Here is a 19,231-nt window from a genome sequence, read left to right on the forward strand (position 1 = left end):
TCAATCGACTCTCCAGGGTTTTCGTGTACACTTTCAGCTTTTTACACCTGCATGCTGGATGTGGTCCAGTGGCGGATTCAGAGGAGGGAAAATTAAAAACTTGAAATATATGCTGCATTCAGGTCCATCTGTGATATATTCGATTGATACATTATCCGCAGTTTATCCTCCAAGTTTTCTAATATTGAAAAATTAGCAACTGGAAAAATAAGGAAACAGCGGGAAATGGAACGATACTCATCACTGCCGTGTCCAAATTTCAATTTATAATTGGGATGTTTAGCCTACATATGTAATATTATATCTCTAAGTCATTCACTCAGCGGGATTCTTCAGAAAAATTCAATTGATCTGGCGAAGACGTCAAATATGATAGATACGCTGCGGATGAACATTTTCGATCCATTTATTCAGACACGAAAAATATGGCGGCAGAACTGAAAGTTGACGAAGAAAAACCAAGAATCTGCGGCCGACAAACAAAACGCGAAAGTTTCTGGGAGAGAACTTGCGAAGAATAGTACAGGGTCTCAGTGTACATTCCTCTGTTGGATACAATCGGCGAAGATTTGAAGACCCGCTTTCTAGAGAAGTATTGGATGGATTTGAACTGAGTTTGCTGCTTCCAGAAAAAGTATGTGTTTTGAAAACCAATAAAATGTAAAATCTCATTGACTGCTTGATAGATAGATTCAAAGGCCTTTTGAATAATGACAACGTCGTGCGACGTTTAAAGTTCAAAGGAGAACTTGAGCACTAGCAGTGCCATTGGGGGCAGAAACAAAAGTCAAAAGACAACAAATTACCGACTACTGCATTGGAAAAGTTGAAGAACTTCGATGTAGACCTCTACCCCATAATTCATAGTTTTCTTCGCATGTTCTGCACACTTCCTGTGGCGGATGAAAGATCTGAACGTTCTTTTTCGACACTTCGCCGCATTAAAACGTGGCTGAAGACAAAAATGCTTCAAGGTAGTTTGATCGGCCTGGCGTTGCTGCACACGCATCATGACATTGAAGTCACTGCAGAAAAAGCAAGATTGTCAAAACATTGCAATAAAATATGCCTCTGTCAATTTAAATAGTAGGATTTGATATTAGAAGGTCAATTTGAAAATTTTCCACCATGTTGAACTGTATAAAGACTACTATGTTTAATATAATAATCTGTTGCATTCAAGTAAATATCTATTAGTACTATTTCAAGCAATTTGATTATAATTGGACAATTGAGTACAACATAGAATTTAGTTTGTTTTCATATGCACCATAAAATGTGCAACCCCGTTCGCACTAACCTACTCAGCAGAGATAAAGAGATGTTTAACTCCTCTCTCACTGGAAGTGAGAGAGCAATTGCTAAACGTCAAAACCACCTAAACTTTGACAGTTGATCGAATTCAGGAGGTTTTGACGTTTAGCAATTGGAAACGAGCGATGGCCAGATTGAAATCTTACGAAAAAAATATGTAAACGGAGGGATTTGTTGCATCGTTCAAGATCACTTATAATAAATGTAAAACAATGAAAATTAAATAAATTTGTGAAATTTAAAGGTATTTGATGAAAAGTTTTGTAATTTGAAGCATCATGGTAATATTTTCAACGGAAAATTATTAAAAACATTTAATGATTGAGAGCTAACAAGCTTAAATCCTATTATTGGGCATTGAAAGGACAAAAGTCAGTTGTTATAATATTCTTTAAAAAGATTTAAATAGTTTCTCCATATAATAAATAACCACTATATAGTAATTTTTATTCATACTAAATGTTGGGTGTTTTAATTTAAATGCCCAAAAATTATAATTTTGTTCAATCTGGCCATAATGGAAAATGTTATAAAAAACGCTAATTTTGAGGCGCTCTCACACTGGAATAAGTTTAACAACCCTTTATTCCTGCCATTCAGTTATCAACTGATTGCAGACTGACTTTATAGTCCGTTTTGTCACATCTTAATGCTTTAATTAGTGGCAGCCGCAAAACCGAAACCCGTATCAGTTGATGCGGCCTATCTTATGATAGCTCAATGTAATTGAACACTCACCACCGCTTCTAACGTCCGTGTACGTGGATGTCCGTGAAAATTGGATTCTTTTCGTAGAAAGATTCAGCTCATTGCTCTCTTACAAAACAGATTTGCCAATGTACATAGGTATTTTGCAGTAAGTAAAAAATAAACGGAAACATATTTAAAATATTCTTAACCAAACTCTGAATCACAGTCGAATACTATTATTTTTAATAAGATGAACTCTATTTAATAGTTGGATTTTAGTCTTTTTCTTTTACATTACGCAAGATTATAACTGGAATACTAAATGTGTGCAAAACCATGTATATAAATTGAACAATGACAACATTGCTCAAATGTAAACAAAAGATAATAACAGATTTGCCATTACGGGCATAACTTTTGACAGATTTCGTTTGATACATGCGGTAAGTAAAGAAGGGCAGAACGTTGGTCACTAGCTGAGGCAATAAGAATATTTCAAACTAGCTTTGACCCGCGGTGTTACCTGAGGTTTATAAGGGAAAATAAAATGTGTATTTACGGTGCAAATAATGATCATTCACATTTTTAAAATAGACAGCTAAAACACATTTCACAGCAGCATATCTCGGTAAAAAAATATTGCGGGACTTATTGTTTTCTGTGTATATAAAAAGGTTTTTGGCTCTCGACACATGCCAGCAATCCACTCACAGCTGACCATGTGAAAGGCAGAGGTTGCCCGGGTGAAAGCCGACTACTTTAAGAGTTTGCCATTGACTTTTATTTATTGTGATAAAGAAAGCCACTTCCAAAAAAAACTTGTAGCGTTTGAACTGGGAGCGTAAATTGGTGGGTATTATAGGGATTCTGGATATTAATACCGTCTCTCTTTTGGACCCTCCAGTAAGAATGGTGGCTTGAGCGTGTCGTCTCAGATCTGTAATACGTAATCTAGTGCCTTTGCACTGTCTCGAAGCGTCCAGGTTACGCATCAGTATGACGAGCACACCAACTTACAGTTTCACTTGAATGGTTCAGCGAGAGTTTGAATACTGAGTGAATAGTGAGTATTCAGGAGTACGCAACAGCCAGGGCAACCACTTTGTCTTTGCAGAACTGTGCCAACAGCAAGTTCATCACCTCCTGGTGTGTCCATGAAAAAATACCCCCTTGTCCTCTAGCTACGCGGTTGTTATTAAATTGAACGATTCCGGTAGCAATATGGGCTTTGTTTGATTGACTTGAATTCCCAAAGGCACAGTATCATAACCAAGCTCTCTGACCAAATCAGTGGAGAGCCCTTCCGTTATTTATAAGGCAAGTATACTGAAATCGGGCAATATTTTTCCAACCCTCGGAAAATGATACTCAATTAGTCTCAGCTTATTGTTAAAATTCATGTCATCGCTGGCTAGTGTCTTCCTTTGGAATCGGCGAGCAATGTCTTCTGCCAAAGCGAACCGAAATCCCTTTTAGTAGTGAAAGAGTTACATTCATACACATTCACTAACTTTCTCCTTTATAACAGTAGTGTGGTATATTTAAGTTTTTTTTCTTAATTACTACCAAAACATGCCGAGACTGCCAAATCTGCGTGGTAAGAGAGCAATCAGCTGATGCGTTTCTACGGAGAAAAACAGATTTTCCTGGATAACCGCTGCACGGTCGGTAGAAGAGTGCTCATTTACGTAGCGTTTTCATACATAGGTCGTGTGTGCTGATTTGGTCCACGGTTTTGCGTCGGTTACTAATTTAGGTTTTGTCCATCCCTGAACATAACAAATGTGAGTGTTTTAGTGAACCTATCAGCAGTTTTTGGCTATACCAGAAAATGTTAAAGAATAGAAAAAGCGCAATTGTTAAATCAAATCTTTTTGAGTACCAAAGTATTGACCACAATGAAGACAGCGGACGACAAGGAGCATCTGTCAAATATTAAAATATGTATGTGCTTATTAGTTCAGTCAAAATAGACATTCCAATTTGCAATTTCCCAACAGGCTGGATTTTTGTGCAGGCCTTGGATCCGTCATTACATGGTAAAAGTCCCCACTTGTGCGTTGTTTTTATTCGAGGTCAAAGGTCACAAATTTGCTGTTTTTGCGTATATCTCTGAAACAATGAGAGCTACGTGGTTCAAACAAAATTTGTAGATCGTAAAATTGTCTACAAAAAAGATCTCAACACTTTTTTCTCTACAAAGCGTCGGTTTCGAGATATCGTGACTTTAGACCGCAGGAAAGCCGTATTTTCGACTATATGCACACATTTCCGCACCACCTCTGAGCTAGTGTACACGGCGCTTTTTTTTAACATGGTTTGCCCGGTAGGAATACTCCACTATATATTTACTATTATTCGTCAATTTCCAGCCCCAATCTTCAGGACTTAGATCATTGCCTAGTGTGCAAGTGTGGCACTTGGTAGACCACACGAATCAAATGTTGATTAACAGAAGCAGATGTTGGAGGGAGACAAGACAACTGCACTCTCTTATTGTTTCTGGTATTTTTCACGAAACTCAATTATCTATACTTCTCTATCGATTCCATTTTTTTGGAGCTCCATACATAGCAAGAAGAACACGAATTCCATTGGTGAGGATAACATCTGCTGACGAGTTAATATTTGTAAATACTTTTGCGTTATCAATCAAGCCTTCACGTTTTCCAAACAATTTGAATACTGTATTTTTGCCTCTTTTGAAAATCGCTGATGTCGTATCGCAGCCAGTTATCGCATGAAGGAATAATATATGAGGCTGACATTTTGGATATGCAGTTAAACTTTGTGAAGAATATATTTTTGTTTGAACCTGAGCTCTCCCAAGTTTTAAAAAGTAAATGATCTTATCACTAGGTGTTGCTGCAGTTAATATTATTATCAGCGTCATTTTGTGCTTGTTTCACGACAATGTTTGCAGCTGCAAATTATTCACATAACATCTTAATCAAACGAGATTTATTGTGAGTATTAGCAAAAATCTGCTGTTGGTTTGTCGGAACAGTCATTGATCGATCAAAAACGACGATGAAGATGTTTGTTTAGCTCGACGACGTTGTTCTGCAGCTTTGATATTTTTTGTATAATCAGTGTAACCGTCAAATATTATAGTAACGTTGTGACCAAAGTGTCTACGAATATACTGGAGATATTTGTCTAAAATATCCTCAAATGTGTTCTCTCGATCCCCCACAACACGATGTAACAGGTATCCTCCATCGATGATGTAGGTAGCATTTGTGCTTTCGATATCAATGTTCACACATTCAAAGCAATCATAAATGACTGACTTCTGTGTCTTACGCACTCCAATTGCATCAAAGAGCGATAAAGGGTAGGGGGCTAATTCGTACTCGAAGAATTTTTCAAGCTCAGTCTCCGTAATACTCATGCGTTGAAATAATAATACAGGATGTATTTGGACCTTCTCATCATGAATATTTATGATACTGTTCACAGATAATAGAGGTAGTACTTTATCAACACGTTTCAATTTAATATTATTAAATGTTTGGCCCATCATTTTACTCATAGATGCAATACCCACTTCACGAGTATTATGGCAATTGATTTTATCATCCCCGATGACTCCATTGGCAATGGACATGATTTTGTTCAATTCAGGAAAAGAATTATGTGATGAAAACCATTCACGAAGTTTCTTGATGTCTTTAGTATCTCTCTTTACGCAGGAATCCCTTGCATCGACATGCTGATCTGTTGTGTCCATTCTTACATCCGCTAAATCTTCTAATCTTTCACACACAGTATTCATTGCATGCATGCCATAAATCCATTTACTTATGACGCCCTCTTGCGTACTTCTTCCTCGAACAACACCTCCATCTGCTTTTCTTGAAGTCAAGGGTTGACACTTGAGACACTCTTCGTCGAAGATGCTGAGCGTTTTTTATTTCAGACGTTTTATCTGCTTCGTTGCCACAGAACAAACAGTATTTCTTGAAACAAAAAGATGATTCATTACCTCGTGCTGTAGTACGAGGAGGACTAATCCCAGATGTGGTCGCTATCTCCGCCTCACGCTGTCTTTTAGCTGCAGCGATGCTGCTTTTCCGGGTGTATGCTTTACGACACTGCTTATGTATAACATCGTTACAGATGTTTTGTCCTTCAAATATTCATTCGAAACCATTAAAGTCTTTAGCCCACGATCAACAACCACAATTTCACTTTCAGTCAAAGCAAACTTCTGACATTTTTACAAAATTTTGTAACTTTTGGCACGGTTATAAAATATTATATAATAAAATTCACAAACACGTCTATTTAATACGAAAAACCATTTAAAACTGACTGCATTTACTAAAGCTATGTTCTTCGGGAAAAGCAGGTACGTAGGTTGCTATATACATATATTTCTGGCCTAATAATGCAAATAGGCATATTTATCAACGAAAATGTTTTTTTTTGGCGATTGCTGTTTTGTTTCGGGCTCATACGCATAGATCCATGATTCGTCACCTGTGACGATCTTATAAACGTCTTTTGTAGCACCGCGATCGTATTTTTTCCACACGAGCCTTTTTTGAGCGATTGTCAAATTGTGCGGAATCCAACGAGAACAAACCTTTTTTACGGCCAGGTGTTCATGCAATATCGAATGTATGCTGGTGGGAGAAATGCATAGGCATGCCTCTATCTGAAGGTATGTTACATGACGGTCTTGCATTATCAGTTCACGTATGGCATCGATGTTTTCTGGCACAACGGCTGTTTTTGGACGACCTTCACGGAATTCGTCTTTGAGCGAGCGTCGGCCACTATTGAGTTCGTTGTACCAATTTTTCACAGTGCTATAGGATGGTGCTTCATAGCCATACAAAGATTTTAGTTCATCGATGCACTCTTGTCGTGATAATCCACGTCGAAAGTTGTGAAAAATGATCGCACGAAAATGTTCACGAGTTAATTCAATTTTTTGGCCGAGATGAATTTTTTAATTCCCTGTAAATAAAACAATTCACGATTAAATGACAAAATGTTCTGAGTGATGTTATGCTAAAAAATGTCAAACTTTCCAATGGAAATGTCAGATTGCACCTGGCAACACTTAGTGTTGCCCTAGGTCAGAATATATATAGCAGCCCTCGTATACGCTGGTTTCGATCCGAAAAATGGAGAGTCGCAGGCAGATGTTTCTCAATGCCCACGGACGGACGACGACTCACTCAGAATTGTATATTTTTCACGTACCGGTGCGCATGGAGCAAATAAAACTATGTTCTAATGTTTTTTGTTCAAATGGTTAACCCGATGATGGATACTCGTATGAGTGCATATTCGTCTTTTCTATGTTTAATATAGCCATAATTCGGGAACAGTGCACCGTAGAAGAAAAAATGTTGAGATTTAAAAATTCTAATCTACAAATTTACGACTTTACGACGACAGGCCTGCAGTTGTCGCTGACGTCAAATTGATTTATCATTTTAATAACAATTGATCATTTAAAACAAATGAATCGACCTAGTTACACTTTGCCGAAAAAAATTTTTCTTTAAACAAAATATTTAAGTTTTATTCAAGCGAAAACTGTTAATATGGTCAAGAATCATTCAAGAAAATTTTGCTGTGCTGTCGTGGCGACCGTTCGTCTATACTTATGTTTAAGGCTAAGAGAGAACTTCGGAAAATGAAATACGCCACGCAATGTGTGAAACGACGAAAAAAATGTTTGTCCGATGCGTGAACAGTATCTGAATAGGCAAAGAATAATAACAAAACAAAGCCTCAAGCGGCTGCGTTTCCATTTTTAAATTTTATTTTCCTTTTTATTTTATTAGTTGGTAGATTTCAGTTCTGTTACATTAATAGCATGTATTACTTACTCAGATAATTAAAATATTTCCAAAGAAAATAAATATTTGCTCATATGTTTATTAAATGAAGAAAATATTTATGCATATGAAGACAAATATGACAAGCACACAAACATTCTTAAATACACGTCCCAATCTCTTTACATTTCAATAAAGCGATGTTAGTTGAACGATGGGAGTCAAGGAGGGACAAAAAATTAGTTCTAACAGCGATGGTGAGGAGGAATTCCATATGAAAACGAATTGTACTTCATCATTTTTACAAATTTACATATATAATATAACATAATTGAAACAACAAAAAAATTATTGAGTTCATACTTACATTATACTCTTCTTCTCTACTATTTATGGTGTTCTTTGTATAGTTTGTATAATTCCTTATTGCAACATCAATTATTTTGCCCTTTTTTTCTTATGTATTTTGATTCATTTTTTATCATTATTCCCTCGTTATATAAATTGTATTTTCATATTTCTTTTTATACTCTTGCAACCAGTTGCTACATAGTATTATAGTTTTGTTCACTTAACGGTTGTATATATCACCTAAAACTAAGCGAGATATATATCTTCTTCTTCTTTATCGGCGTAGACACCGCTTTCGCGATTATAGCCGAGTTAACAACAGCGCGCCAGTCGTTTCTTCTTTTCACCAGGTCCTTCTCCACTTGGTCCTTCCAACGGAGCAGAGGTCTTCCTCTTCTTCTGCTTCCCCCGGTGCGTACTGCGTCAAATACTTCCAGAGCTGGAGTGTTTTCGTTCATTCGGACGACATAACCTAGCAAGCGTAACCGCTGTCTTTTAATTCGTTGAACTATGTCAATGTCGTCGTATATCTCATACAGCTCATTGTTCCATCGAATGCGATAGTCGCCGTGGCCAACGCGCAAAGGACCATAAATCTTTCGAAAAACCTTTCTCTCGAAAACTGGCAACATCGACTCATCAGTTGTAGTCATCGTCCAAGCCTTTGCACCATATAGCAGAACGGGAATAATGAGTGACTTATAGAGTTTGGTGTTTGTTCGTCGAGAGAGGACTTTATTTCTCAATTGCCTAGTCAGTTCGAAGTAGCACCTGTTGGCAAAAGTTATACTGCGTTGGATTTCCACGCTGACATTGTTGGTGGTGTTTATACTGGTTTGTTTGCAGAAGATATTTCGTTTTGCCCTCGTTCACTGCCATTCTCATCTGTTTCGCTTCCATATCCAGTATGACAAAGCAAAACTAACGGCGCGGATGTTGAGGCCAATGATATCAATATTATCGGCATACGCCAGCAGCTGTACACTCTTATAAAAAATTGTACCTGCTCGAATAAGTCCTGCGCTCCTCGCCGAACCAGCTGTTCTTTTGCATTTTCCGAAAACGAATGGTTTCGGTTCTAGCTGTACATAAGGATCTTGAAACACAGTCCCTTATACCGAGTTGTTGACAAGTGCTCTCAGAGAGTAGGAGTGTAGAAAATCGTTCGGCCGTCTGTTGTGATAGCAGCTTCTCGACGTCGAAACTTCCTTGTGTTTGTTGACATGCGTTTTTTGCTGCACAGAGGCGGGTACGGATCTTGGCTGCAACAAGATAATGCTCCGAGTCGATGTTATGACCTCGGAGCGTACGTACGTCTAGAACACTGGAGACGTGCCTTCCGTCTATCACAGCATGATCGACCTGATTGATGGTTTTTCGATCCGGAGACAGCCAGGTAGCTTGATGTATTTTCTTATGCTAGAATCTAGTACTACAGATAACCATATTTCGGGTCCCGCGGAGTCGATCAGCCTCAACCCATTTGGGGATGTTTCATCGTGGAGGCTGAATTTACCGACCGTAGTGCCAAAAATACCTTCTTTGACCACCCTGGCGTAAAAGTCGCCAAGCACTATTTTGATGTCGTGGCGGGGGCAGCTCTTAAAGTTGCGCTCCAAGCGCTCATAGAAGGCATCTTTGGTCACATCGTTCTTCCCTTCCGTCGGGGCGTGGACGCAGATCAGCGATATGTTAAAAAACCTCGCTTTTATGCGGATTGTGGCTAGACGTTCATCCACCGGAGTGAATGAAAGTACTCGACGATGGAGTCTCTCTCCCACCATGAATCCCACACCAAACTTGCGCTCCTTTATATGACCAGTGTAGTAAATGCCACAAGGACCTTCTCGTCTCTGTCCTTGTCTCGTCCATCGCATTTCTTGGACGGCGGTGATGTCAGCATTCACTCGAACGAGGACATTAACCAGCTGGGCAGCGGCACCTTCCCAATTAAGGGATCGGACATTCCAGTTGCATGCCCTCAAATCGTAGTTTTTAAGAGGGGTCTCTCATCAGAGACTTGTTGTTCTTTTTCATTGGGTGCGTTTTTTACGTGGCGGGTCCCAAACTCAGCGCACAACCCTGTGGAGGGAATGTTTCACCTTCACACGGATGTTCTTAGGCTACCCAGAGGATATTTAGTCAAAGACCGGAAGTCGTGAGCTGCTTGAGCCATATGTAAAAGAATTGTTTCTGGTCACTCTCAAGTGAATGGCGATCAGAGAACTTTCCTCACTTGCGTGAACTTCTACACATGACTCCATCCTCCGACCGACCGCTTGTGACAAAATTTAGTATGTTGTGTTCTTCTTACATTATTATTGCACAGTGTGAAAATGGACAAAATCGGACAACAGCCACGTCTACTTCCCATATAGCACAATTTTAAATTCCTCTAGATTCGTTTAGTTTAGTACAGGAATTATGTCTGTAGTATGTGCTATCTTATGACCAAAAATAATTTGAAACCAATAAAGAGTGTTCAAGCCCTAGGTATTTAGAACCCGGTACCTATAGTTGACTTTTGATCGAAGATGTCGGTCAAAGCGTATATACAGTATGCATATAACTGAAATTAAGAGATAATCCTTCTCTTAGCCCCCATAGACTTAATATAAGAATTTTCGAACTTCCTGGTGAATTTGTACTGCATACCCCAACGAAAATAAGAGGACGTGTTTTATTCATAACAGTGTATCTTTGTGCCTAAAATGGATACATTTGAGCGAAAATGTGGCCTAGCCTTTATATAACTAATATTAGGATTTTTGAACAATCGTCCGACATTACTCTATATGATTGCTTTTACACCTTAAAGAATTTCCCTGGCTTTGATTCTGGCAAGTAGCAAGAATATAAAATGTTTGGTTGCACCCGAACTTAGCCCTTCCTTACTTGTTGTTATTCTAATTGTTTATGATCCACATGCTAAAGAACATCTGCGTTGCCGAATTCGCTTTGAAGACGGTGAACATTGACGTTTGTTGCGTTCCCTTATAAATGTTCTTTTATGACGAGGTGTAATTTCATTTTCGAAGTTTCGCGTTTTCGATGTTCCATTTTAGTACAGCTAACATTTGCGCCTTCTCCATTCTTTAACATTTTCTGCATCAAATGAATGTGGTAACTTTCATAACACTTTCGTCCCTCCATGCACCACCCACGAGACTTAGCTTCCAATTCGAAATGAAAATATGTATGTCAATGTGTATCTAAAACTACTACATATACATATATGTATGTATATGTGAATTGACTATTTTTGGATGTATAACATAGAAATTAAACAAAACCCTTATTTATTTGATTTTTAGTATTGCATTTGAAAATATAGAGATATTTAATCGAAATTCTTCCATTCTGCTCAACCAGCAAACTTACGTAAACGCCTATTGCTTTAATGTTTTTTATGTACCTCAAAAGGGTTTCTTATGCAACTCAATCAATGCTTGCAGCCACAATTACTAAATTACGCTGTTACTTTTATTGTTTTTTTTTCATTATTTCCAAAATATTTAGGGGAAATTCAGTTTATGTTCGGATGGCTCAAAAATGAAGAGAGAGGACTGTCAGTAAGTAAATAATTTTATTATAAATTCTCAATATATGTACCTATTATAAACTTTTTAAATAAAAAGGCGAAAACGCAAAATACAAATCTGGTGTATATATACATACATGTGATAGCACATCAGTTTTTGATAAGTTAAATTAGAATTCTGATGATAATAGTAATATTATATAACCATCTCTCGGCTGATTATTGGATCATGCTAATATTTTTTAGAGATTGGGTCATAAGTAAAAGAAAGTCTTCTCCGATATTTAAGTTAGCACCCGAAATGCAAATATAGCCTTCAATGTTCAAAATTTGACTTATTGTGGACAATTATTATTAATTATTCTATTTAAGTTATAGGCTCAATTAGGAAGCTTTACGGTTAAAGATGAGTTTTAATATAATTTCTGCGATGATGCGAATTTTTCTTTAGCAGAATCATTCGCCATAGACAGTGACAATAATTGGTAGTGGTCCCTCGATGCCAGGAGCGAACAATAATAACGTGGTTTCATATGAACTTCCCAACCAAGGTCCCGGAGCTTGTACTGATGGGACATAATTCCTCTTCTATTGGCCAAAGCTGGTCTCTTCTGTGCGATTGCTTTTTTCAAGGGTGCAATTAGTGGCAGTAAAGGTCCGAAATAGGAGACCGTAGAGGAGAGACAATCCCACCAAACACACAGTAAATCCTTCATAATCGTCAATCTTGACTTGGCCATCGTTTCCAATTCGAGCACGACTTTTCAGCAGTGATTTCCCGAGGGAAGTTTGGTTCATGAAGTATTTACTCGTGCAGACATTGAGATTATTTTGATATCAAGTCTCTTTTAAATAGTACTAAACGAGTTTTTGTACCATGTTTAGCTCCTGCGCAATCGGAACAATGCTTGCATGACGGTCGGAGTCGACGATTTCCAATTTATCGTGTTTTCGAGGATTGATCAAAATAAAAGGAAATTAATCCACGAAATCCTAAACTGCGCATGACTGACTCCTACAATATCAGAACTATAAACACTAGTGACATTTTCAGCTTCTGAGTTTGCGTTTTCACCTCTATTGAAGAAAAACTGTAAAATGTGGCATATTTTATCTTTACTGGTGGCAATCTTAGAGATGTTATCAAACAATACTGAGTCTAGCAGTCTCACAATTGTCGATGAGGTTTGTTTAGATCTAAATTTGATCCTTCTAACGCCATATTGCGTTATCCATTCTCTCTTATAAAACGTGAGATATAGATTACTAAAATCATTTATTGAAATAATAATGGATTTCTTCTTACTATACTTTATATGTATATATGGTATATTATTGAATAAAATGTCATCTAATGCAGCCAAACATAATAAAATTAAATGCTTGTGTAAGTATCTTACAGTTGCTTTTTCATTTAAGAGTAGCTAATTTACGCAAGTAAAGTTTTAATGTTCCCTGAACAGAGTTTATTAAGTTTCAAACGAAATTTGTTTGACACGTCAGAGACCCTATAAAATATACATATAATATATAAATTATCTGCATCACGAAATGAATTTATTTATCTAAAAGTAGGTCCGCTGTCTGTCTGTATACATACAAACTATTCGTTCAATTGTTAAGACATTGAATTTTTGCACCAGTACTTTTCTCACCAATAAGAATTTATCGGAACGGTCAATATCGGACTAATATAGCATATAGATGCCACACAGACTGATCAATCGGAATCAAGTGCTTATATGAAAAATTGTTGTTGTTTAAGGCAGTAATATAATCTACGAAAAATTGTTCAGTTCTGATTACTATAGCATATTGAACGAAGAAAACCTGTGGATATAATCTTACCTTAACTGACATGAGTAATATGAAATAGTTTGTATATAATGCAGGGATAATTGCGCTATAATTTCTATATGTATGCCTTCAGACATACGAATGTTATTAATGTAATTAATTTCACTAAATAGTGGCACCTACTTGTTTTATGAAGATGGAGATGTACATAAGCCGCGGTTAATGGAGCGCGCATGGGATAAAAACAAATTTCACTTCGATGATGTTGCCAAAGCGATGCTCACCTTGTTCACTGTTTCAACTTTTGAAGGATGGCCAGCGTAAGTATTTATAGTTATTTATAGTTCTGTGACCACCTACACATTTAGCAATAATTCCCAACTGTTAGAATATGTTATTCAGTTAAATTGATAAAACAATGAAATTAATATAAATAAATGTCGAGAATTGACAGCTGAACTAAATGAACTAGTGGCTTTCGCTGCACGAAATGTTATTTGTAATAAGGTATACGAGGTGTGTTCCAAAAGTATCGCGAATTTTGTGTTTTTTCAAAAATTATTTATTTATTCATGAATATCTATTTTGTCCCCTTCAAAGTAATCCCCATGAGACATTATACACTTGTGCCAACGGTTTTTCCAATCTTCGAAGCACTTCAAAAAATCATTTTTGTTATCTTCTTCAGCTCCTCCTTCGGTGCCGTCTTTTTCTCGTCAAGAGAAGCGTAACGTCGTCCTTTCATGGGCCTCTTCAGTTTAGGGAACAAGAAAAAGTCACAGGGGGCCAGATCTAGGGAATACGGTGGCTGCGGCATCATTAGTGTGTTGTTTTTGGCCAAAAAGTCGCACACAAGCAACGATGTGTGAGCAGGGGCGTTATCGTGGTGCAAAAGCTAATTTTTGTTCTTCCTCAAATCCGGGCGTTTCTGGCGGATTGCTTCGCGCAAATTGCGCATAACTTGCCAATCGATATGTTTAGGTCCTCAGCAACTTCTCTAACGGTTATTCGACGATTGGCCAATACCATTTTCTCCACTTCATTAATTTTTTCGTCTGTTGTTGAAGTGCTCGGGCGTCCGGCACGCTCTTCGTCGTTCACATCTTCTCGGCCTTCTGAGAACATTTTGTACCACCGATAAACGTTGCTTCGGTCTAAGGTAGCTTCTCCGTATGCCACAGTCAACATTCGGAATGCATCCGCGCACTTAATTTCGTTTTTCACACAAAATTTGATACAGGTTCTTTGATCCATTTTTTTGAATAGGTAAAAGTCGAAGACGATCCAAAACACGTGCAAGCAAAGCAGCTGTCAACAATTAAATAAACATTCAAAATGGCCGAGCTTGTCGGCATAAGTGAAAGACATGAGTACCAACATAACGCCACAAAAAATTCAAATTCGAATATACGGAACCCGCGAAAATTCAAAATTCGCGTTACTTTTTGAACACACCTCGTATGTTGAGGAACGAATTGTGAGTTGTAACGTTTTAAAGGAGTGAGTTTAATTAAACCATAAGTTGGGACTTCGCTTGATACTTAACTTATGATAGTTAGGCAATACGAAAAACATTCGTGCCCTTATTTATATATTTTACTTCATTACTATTCTTTTTTATTTCTTTAATTACAGGCTTTTATATGTATCTATTGATTCTAATGAAGTAGACGGTGGACCGATACATAATTTCCGTCCTATTGTTGCTGCTTATTACATAATTTACATAATTGTGATAGCCTTTTTTATGGTTAACATCTTTGTCGGTTTCGTTATCGTAACTTTTCAAAACGAAGGCGAACAAGAATATAAAAACTGTGATTTGGATAAAAATCAAAGAAATTGCATAGAATTTGCGCTTAAAGCAAAGCCAGTAAGGCGTTATATACCAAAACATGGCATACAATATAAAGTATGGTGGTTTGTTACGTCATCATCATTTGAATACACCATATTTATTTTAATTATGATTAATACTGTGACTCTTGCAATGAAATACCATAATCAACCACCGTGGTACACTGAGCTCTTAGATGCTCTAAATATGATTTTTACTGCTGTGTTTGCGCTAGAATTCGTGTTTAAGTTGGCGGCTTTCCGTTTCAAAGTAAGTAAAATCTAACACAATAAGTAACAAATTCAGTATAGTGAAATATTAAACATCCTTGTTAAATTTCTGGAACCTGATATATGTATGTATATTGAAACTAAAAGGTTTACAAGTTTTTATGTCTTAGCTTTTCAATATAGTAAGAAGTTTTTACAGATGTGCACAGGAATTTTAATTGGAAATATGTATGTATACACTATTAGGTTTTGGTATCACATCCCAACTGACTTACAAATTTTCCAGACAGTTTTTAATTGACAATTAATACAGTTCTCATGCAAGCTATGAAGTGTACATATCTCCCAATGTATAAAAGCAATATCAACTACTTTCGTCTGGTGGGAACATTTCTCCCTACAATTCTTATATTTTTACAACTTTTTGCCCAATTTCAACCTTGATATAAGCACTGTGAAAATTATCGAAATCCGACACAACCACCACCCATTTCACACATTATTATTCTATCTCATCAGTAAAATTTACAATAGTTAAATGAAGTTTTAATGATGGTATCAGAATGAAATAGTGTCTTCAAGACTTGGCACTTCTCGAAATCAGACCCTCAGCTCGTATGGCTAACTTTATACCGAAAATATCAATTAATCCGTAAAATCTTTTTTCTGATACTAGTGTGCTCTAGTACCAAATATGGTTAAAATCTACTCAGTATGTACTATTTGTGAACAATTTACTATGTCATATATGTACATACAAGTATATGTACATTCTATAACAGCACACGAACTGAACACAATCCCTTTTTATTTAACAGTTAATTATTTTGCTAACAACTATTACACTACTTCCTACTATAACATCACAGTTTTAAAACTAAGATGAAGCATCTGGTTATGAATTGCTACCAATCACTTTTAATTTTACACCTGATTTAATGTATATAGACTAGGGTGTGCCATTTTGAGGCAACCTTTTTTTTCAACTGAAAAACAGGCTCAAAACTTTCGAAATGTGTAAAAAAAAAGTCACTCAAAAGATGATCTCTTAATATTAATATTAAGAGATGCCTCTTTCAAATTTTCAAATTTTTCATATAAATAACATGGAAAAAAAAATCATTTTGTTTTTCTTATTTTTATAGTTTTGCAATGAAGCATTATAAAAATAAACTGAAACATGATTCTTACAGGAAATTGAACGCTCTACAAAGAGTCTCTGATATGTTTTTCATAAAAGTGAACTCAACTGAAGACATTCAAACTTAAAAATCGAAATATATGAATTTTTGACTTTTATTCTATTAGACTAATGCTGATGACTTTTAGATAAGATAAAAGTGGCATTTCTACCACTAATGTTTGCTCTGTCTAGAGCAGTACAGATATCTGGAGTCATTATGTCAATTTTAGAAGCTGATCTGGAGTGAATTTCATCTACGAAAATCGAAACAGTACGTGAAGGAAAATTAGAAATAAATGATGAAAAAACTGTTGACTGAGAGAGTGGAAGGTCGCTAGCATTAGCGTTGGGCAGAAGATTTGTGTCTAAAACGGAATAGAATAAAGTTAATCATTGAGTTTCCCTTAGAATTAATTGTAGATAAAAAATCGATTATTATTAAAATAATCATTAAAAAAGAGATAAATTAATAAACACCACAGTGATCCACTTCCATCATGTCGTCATGGAGAGCTGACGATGTTTCTAAAATATTATTGTCAACAAATCCGTACCGAGATGTAGATTTTTGTGACAAAAAAAATAATTTCTTATCATCCGTGAGCAATTCTTCTACATTCTTCTTCGATATGTTTTGTGTAACTGATTTCTTTCGTTTACGATTTTTTTGTATTAATTTCCAACTGCTGAAAATTTTTGTCAGTTTTAATGTCGCGAATTGAAATCCACAAGTTGGTATTTCAGCAGCACATCATATTTTATTCAATTTAATAATTGTACTCTTAGAACTTTCATTAATTGTTTTTTTGAGAAAATTGTGTTCATAAAAAAACAGACATAACCTCTTTAACAATCGGTAGCTTTCTGCCGAAAAAGTTTTCATTGGTGTCACGAATTATATAAATTGAGTTATTCATTATTGGTCGGGTAATTATTATAATTACATTTAATACATTTAATAATTACAAAATTATAAATTATAAATCAACACCATCAACAAAAAATTCAAAAAATTGACTAAAAACTTGTGGAAAAGAGTGATTCTCTGAGATATGACAAAGAATAATGAATAAAAAATACATATGTATAACGTAAATCTGCAGGTCAATTGCTGCTGAGAAAGTAAGAACAGCCAAAATATGTATGTGCGAATAACGGATGGTGCAAAACTGAGTACAATGCCGTTTTTTTGTTCTTGAATTATAACTATGCCATTGCCTCTGTTACTTTTTGTCATTTACTTCATTCCTTTGTTTTTTATGCGCGCTCAAACATGAAAATGTTGATCGTGGAATCACTTTTGCTCCCCACTGTATAAGTATAATTTTTAGTCTCAGCAAATATAATTTTTTTTCTTAAAATAAATGTTCAAGTCATAAAAAAAGTTATCAGTATTAGTCTAATAGAATAATAGTCAAAATTTCTCTTTGTAGAGCGTTCAATTTCCTGTAAGAATCATGTTTCAGTTCATTTTTATAATGCTTCATTGTAAAACTATAAAAATAAGAAAAAAAAAATGATTTTTTTCCATGTTATTTATATGGAAAACAGAAAATTTGAAAGAGGCACTTCTTAATATTAATATTAAGAGCTCCTCTTTTGAGTGACTTTTTTTTTACACATTTCGAAAGTTTTGAGCCTGTTTTTCAGTTGAAAAAAAAGGTTGGTTGAAAATGGCACACCCTAATATAGACAAAATATACGTGTCGTAATTTGTGTACCTTGAAATTTTAATTATACTCAGAAAACACAAACTGAATAACAATTTGTTGTAATACTTCTATATTCCAAAATATTTATATCTATCATTTCAAATTTACTTTTAGAATTACTTTGGAGATGCCTGGAATGTTTTTGATTTCATAATAGTATTGGGTAGTTTTATTGACATTGTTTATTCCGAAATAAAGGTAAGGTATAATTGTAATTATAAATTATTTCATATATGGTTACAAACTTTCAAATAAGCACAACCAAGTATTACCCATACAATTTTTATAGCATGTGTTCTTTAGTGATTATTGTTAGACATAATTACTTATCCCACAATGATATCTCTAATCAATTTAATAAAAAATTATGGATGGAAATTTTTGATAGCGGACCCATATTTGGTTATGTTATTAAATGTATTTTGTTAATAATGGGAAGAAATGAAGTGCAGGTTTTATATAGAACGTTTCTATCGCACACATTTTCTTATACTGGTAAAAGATTTTTACTACAAAATGTAACACGTAGTGATATGAGTAAATTCATTAATATTTATAACTGATTTTTTCTAAGGAACTCAATCGTTAAATACTTTAAAAATGTGAAGTTAATAGTTTGTTTATAATAATAAATTTTTTCAACTTTTCTCAAGGTTAGAGTATATTTTTAATTTAAGATATAATTCCTCAATGTTTCTTTGGTTTAAGAATAAGGATACTTCAGCTCTGCCTTGTGACATCGTGGAGGGATGCAAAGCTAAAGCCAAGGTTTGCA

At 35.7% G+C, this 19,231-nt stretch overlaps 1 protein-coding gene across 3 annotated transcripts in view; it reads left to right on the forward strand.

Annotated features, from left to right (window-relative positions):
* Positions 1-19,231, forward strand: part of LOC126765662 (voltage-dependent calcium channel type D subunit alpha-1) — a 74,314-nt gene that overhangs the window by 42,352 nt on the left and 12,731 nt on the right. For 2 of the 3 annotated variants that reach the window (XM_050483229.1, XM_050483226.1), the window contains 5 exons: positions 11,676-11,728; positions 13,668-13,814; positions 15,130-15,601; positions 18,571-18,654; positions 19,165-19,224. In XM_050483229.1, coding sequence (XP_050339186.1) covers positions 11,676-11,728; positions 13,668-13,814; positions 15,130-15,601; positions 18,571-18,654; positions 19,165-19,224 — 816 coding nt within the window. The remainder of the gene's footprint in view (positions 1-11,675; positions 11,729-13,667; positions 13,815-15,129; positions 15,602-18,570; positions 18,655-19,164; positions 19,225-19,231) is intronic. The other variant, XM_050483228.1, reaches the window with a different exon arrangement.

Source organism: Bactrocera neohumeralis, unplaced genomic scaffold, assembly GCF_024586455.1.
Source record: "Bactrocera neohumeralis isolate Rockhampton unplaced genomic scaffold, APGP_CSIRO_Bneo_wtdbg2-racon-allhic-juicebox.fasta_v2 cluster11, whole genome shotgun sequence".
In the NCBI taxonomy this organism is placed as follows: Eukaryota; Metazoa; Arthropoda; class Insecta; order Diptera; family Tephritidae; genus Bactrocera; species Bactrocera neohumeralis.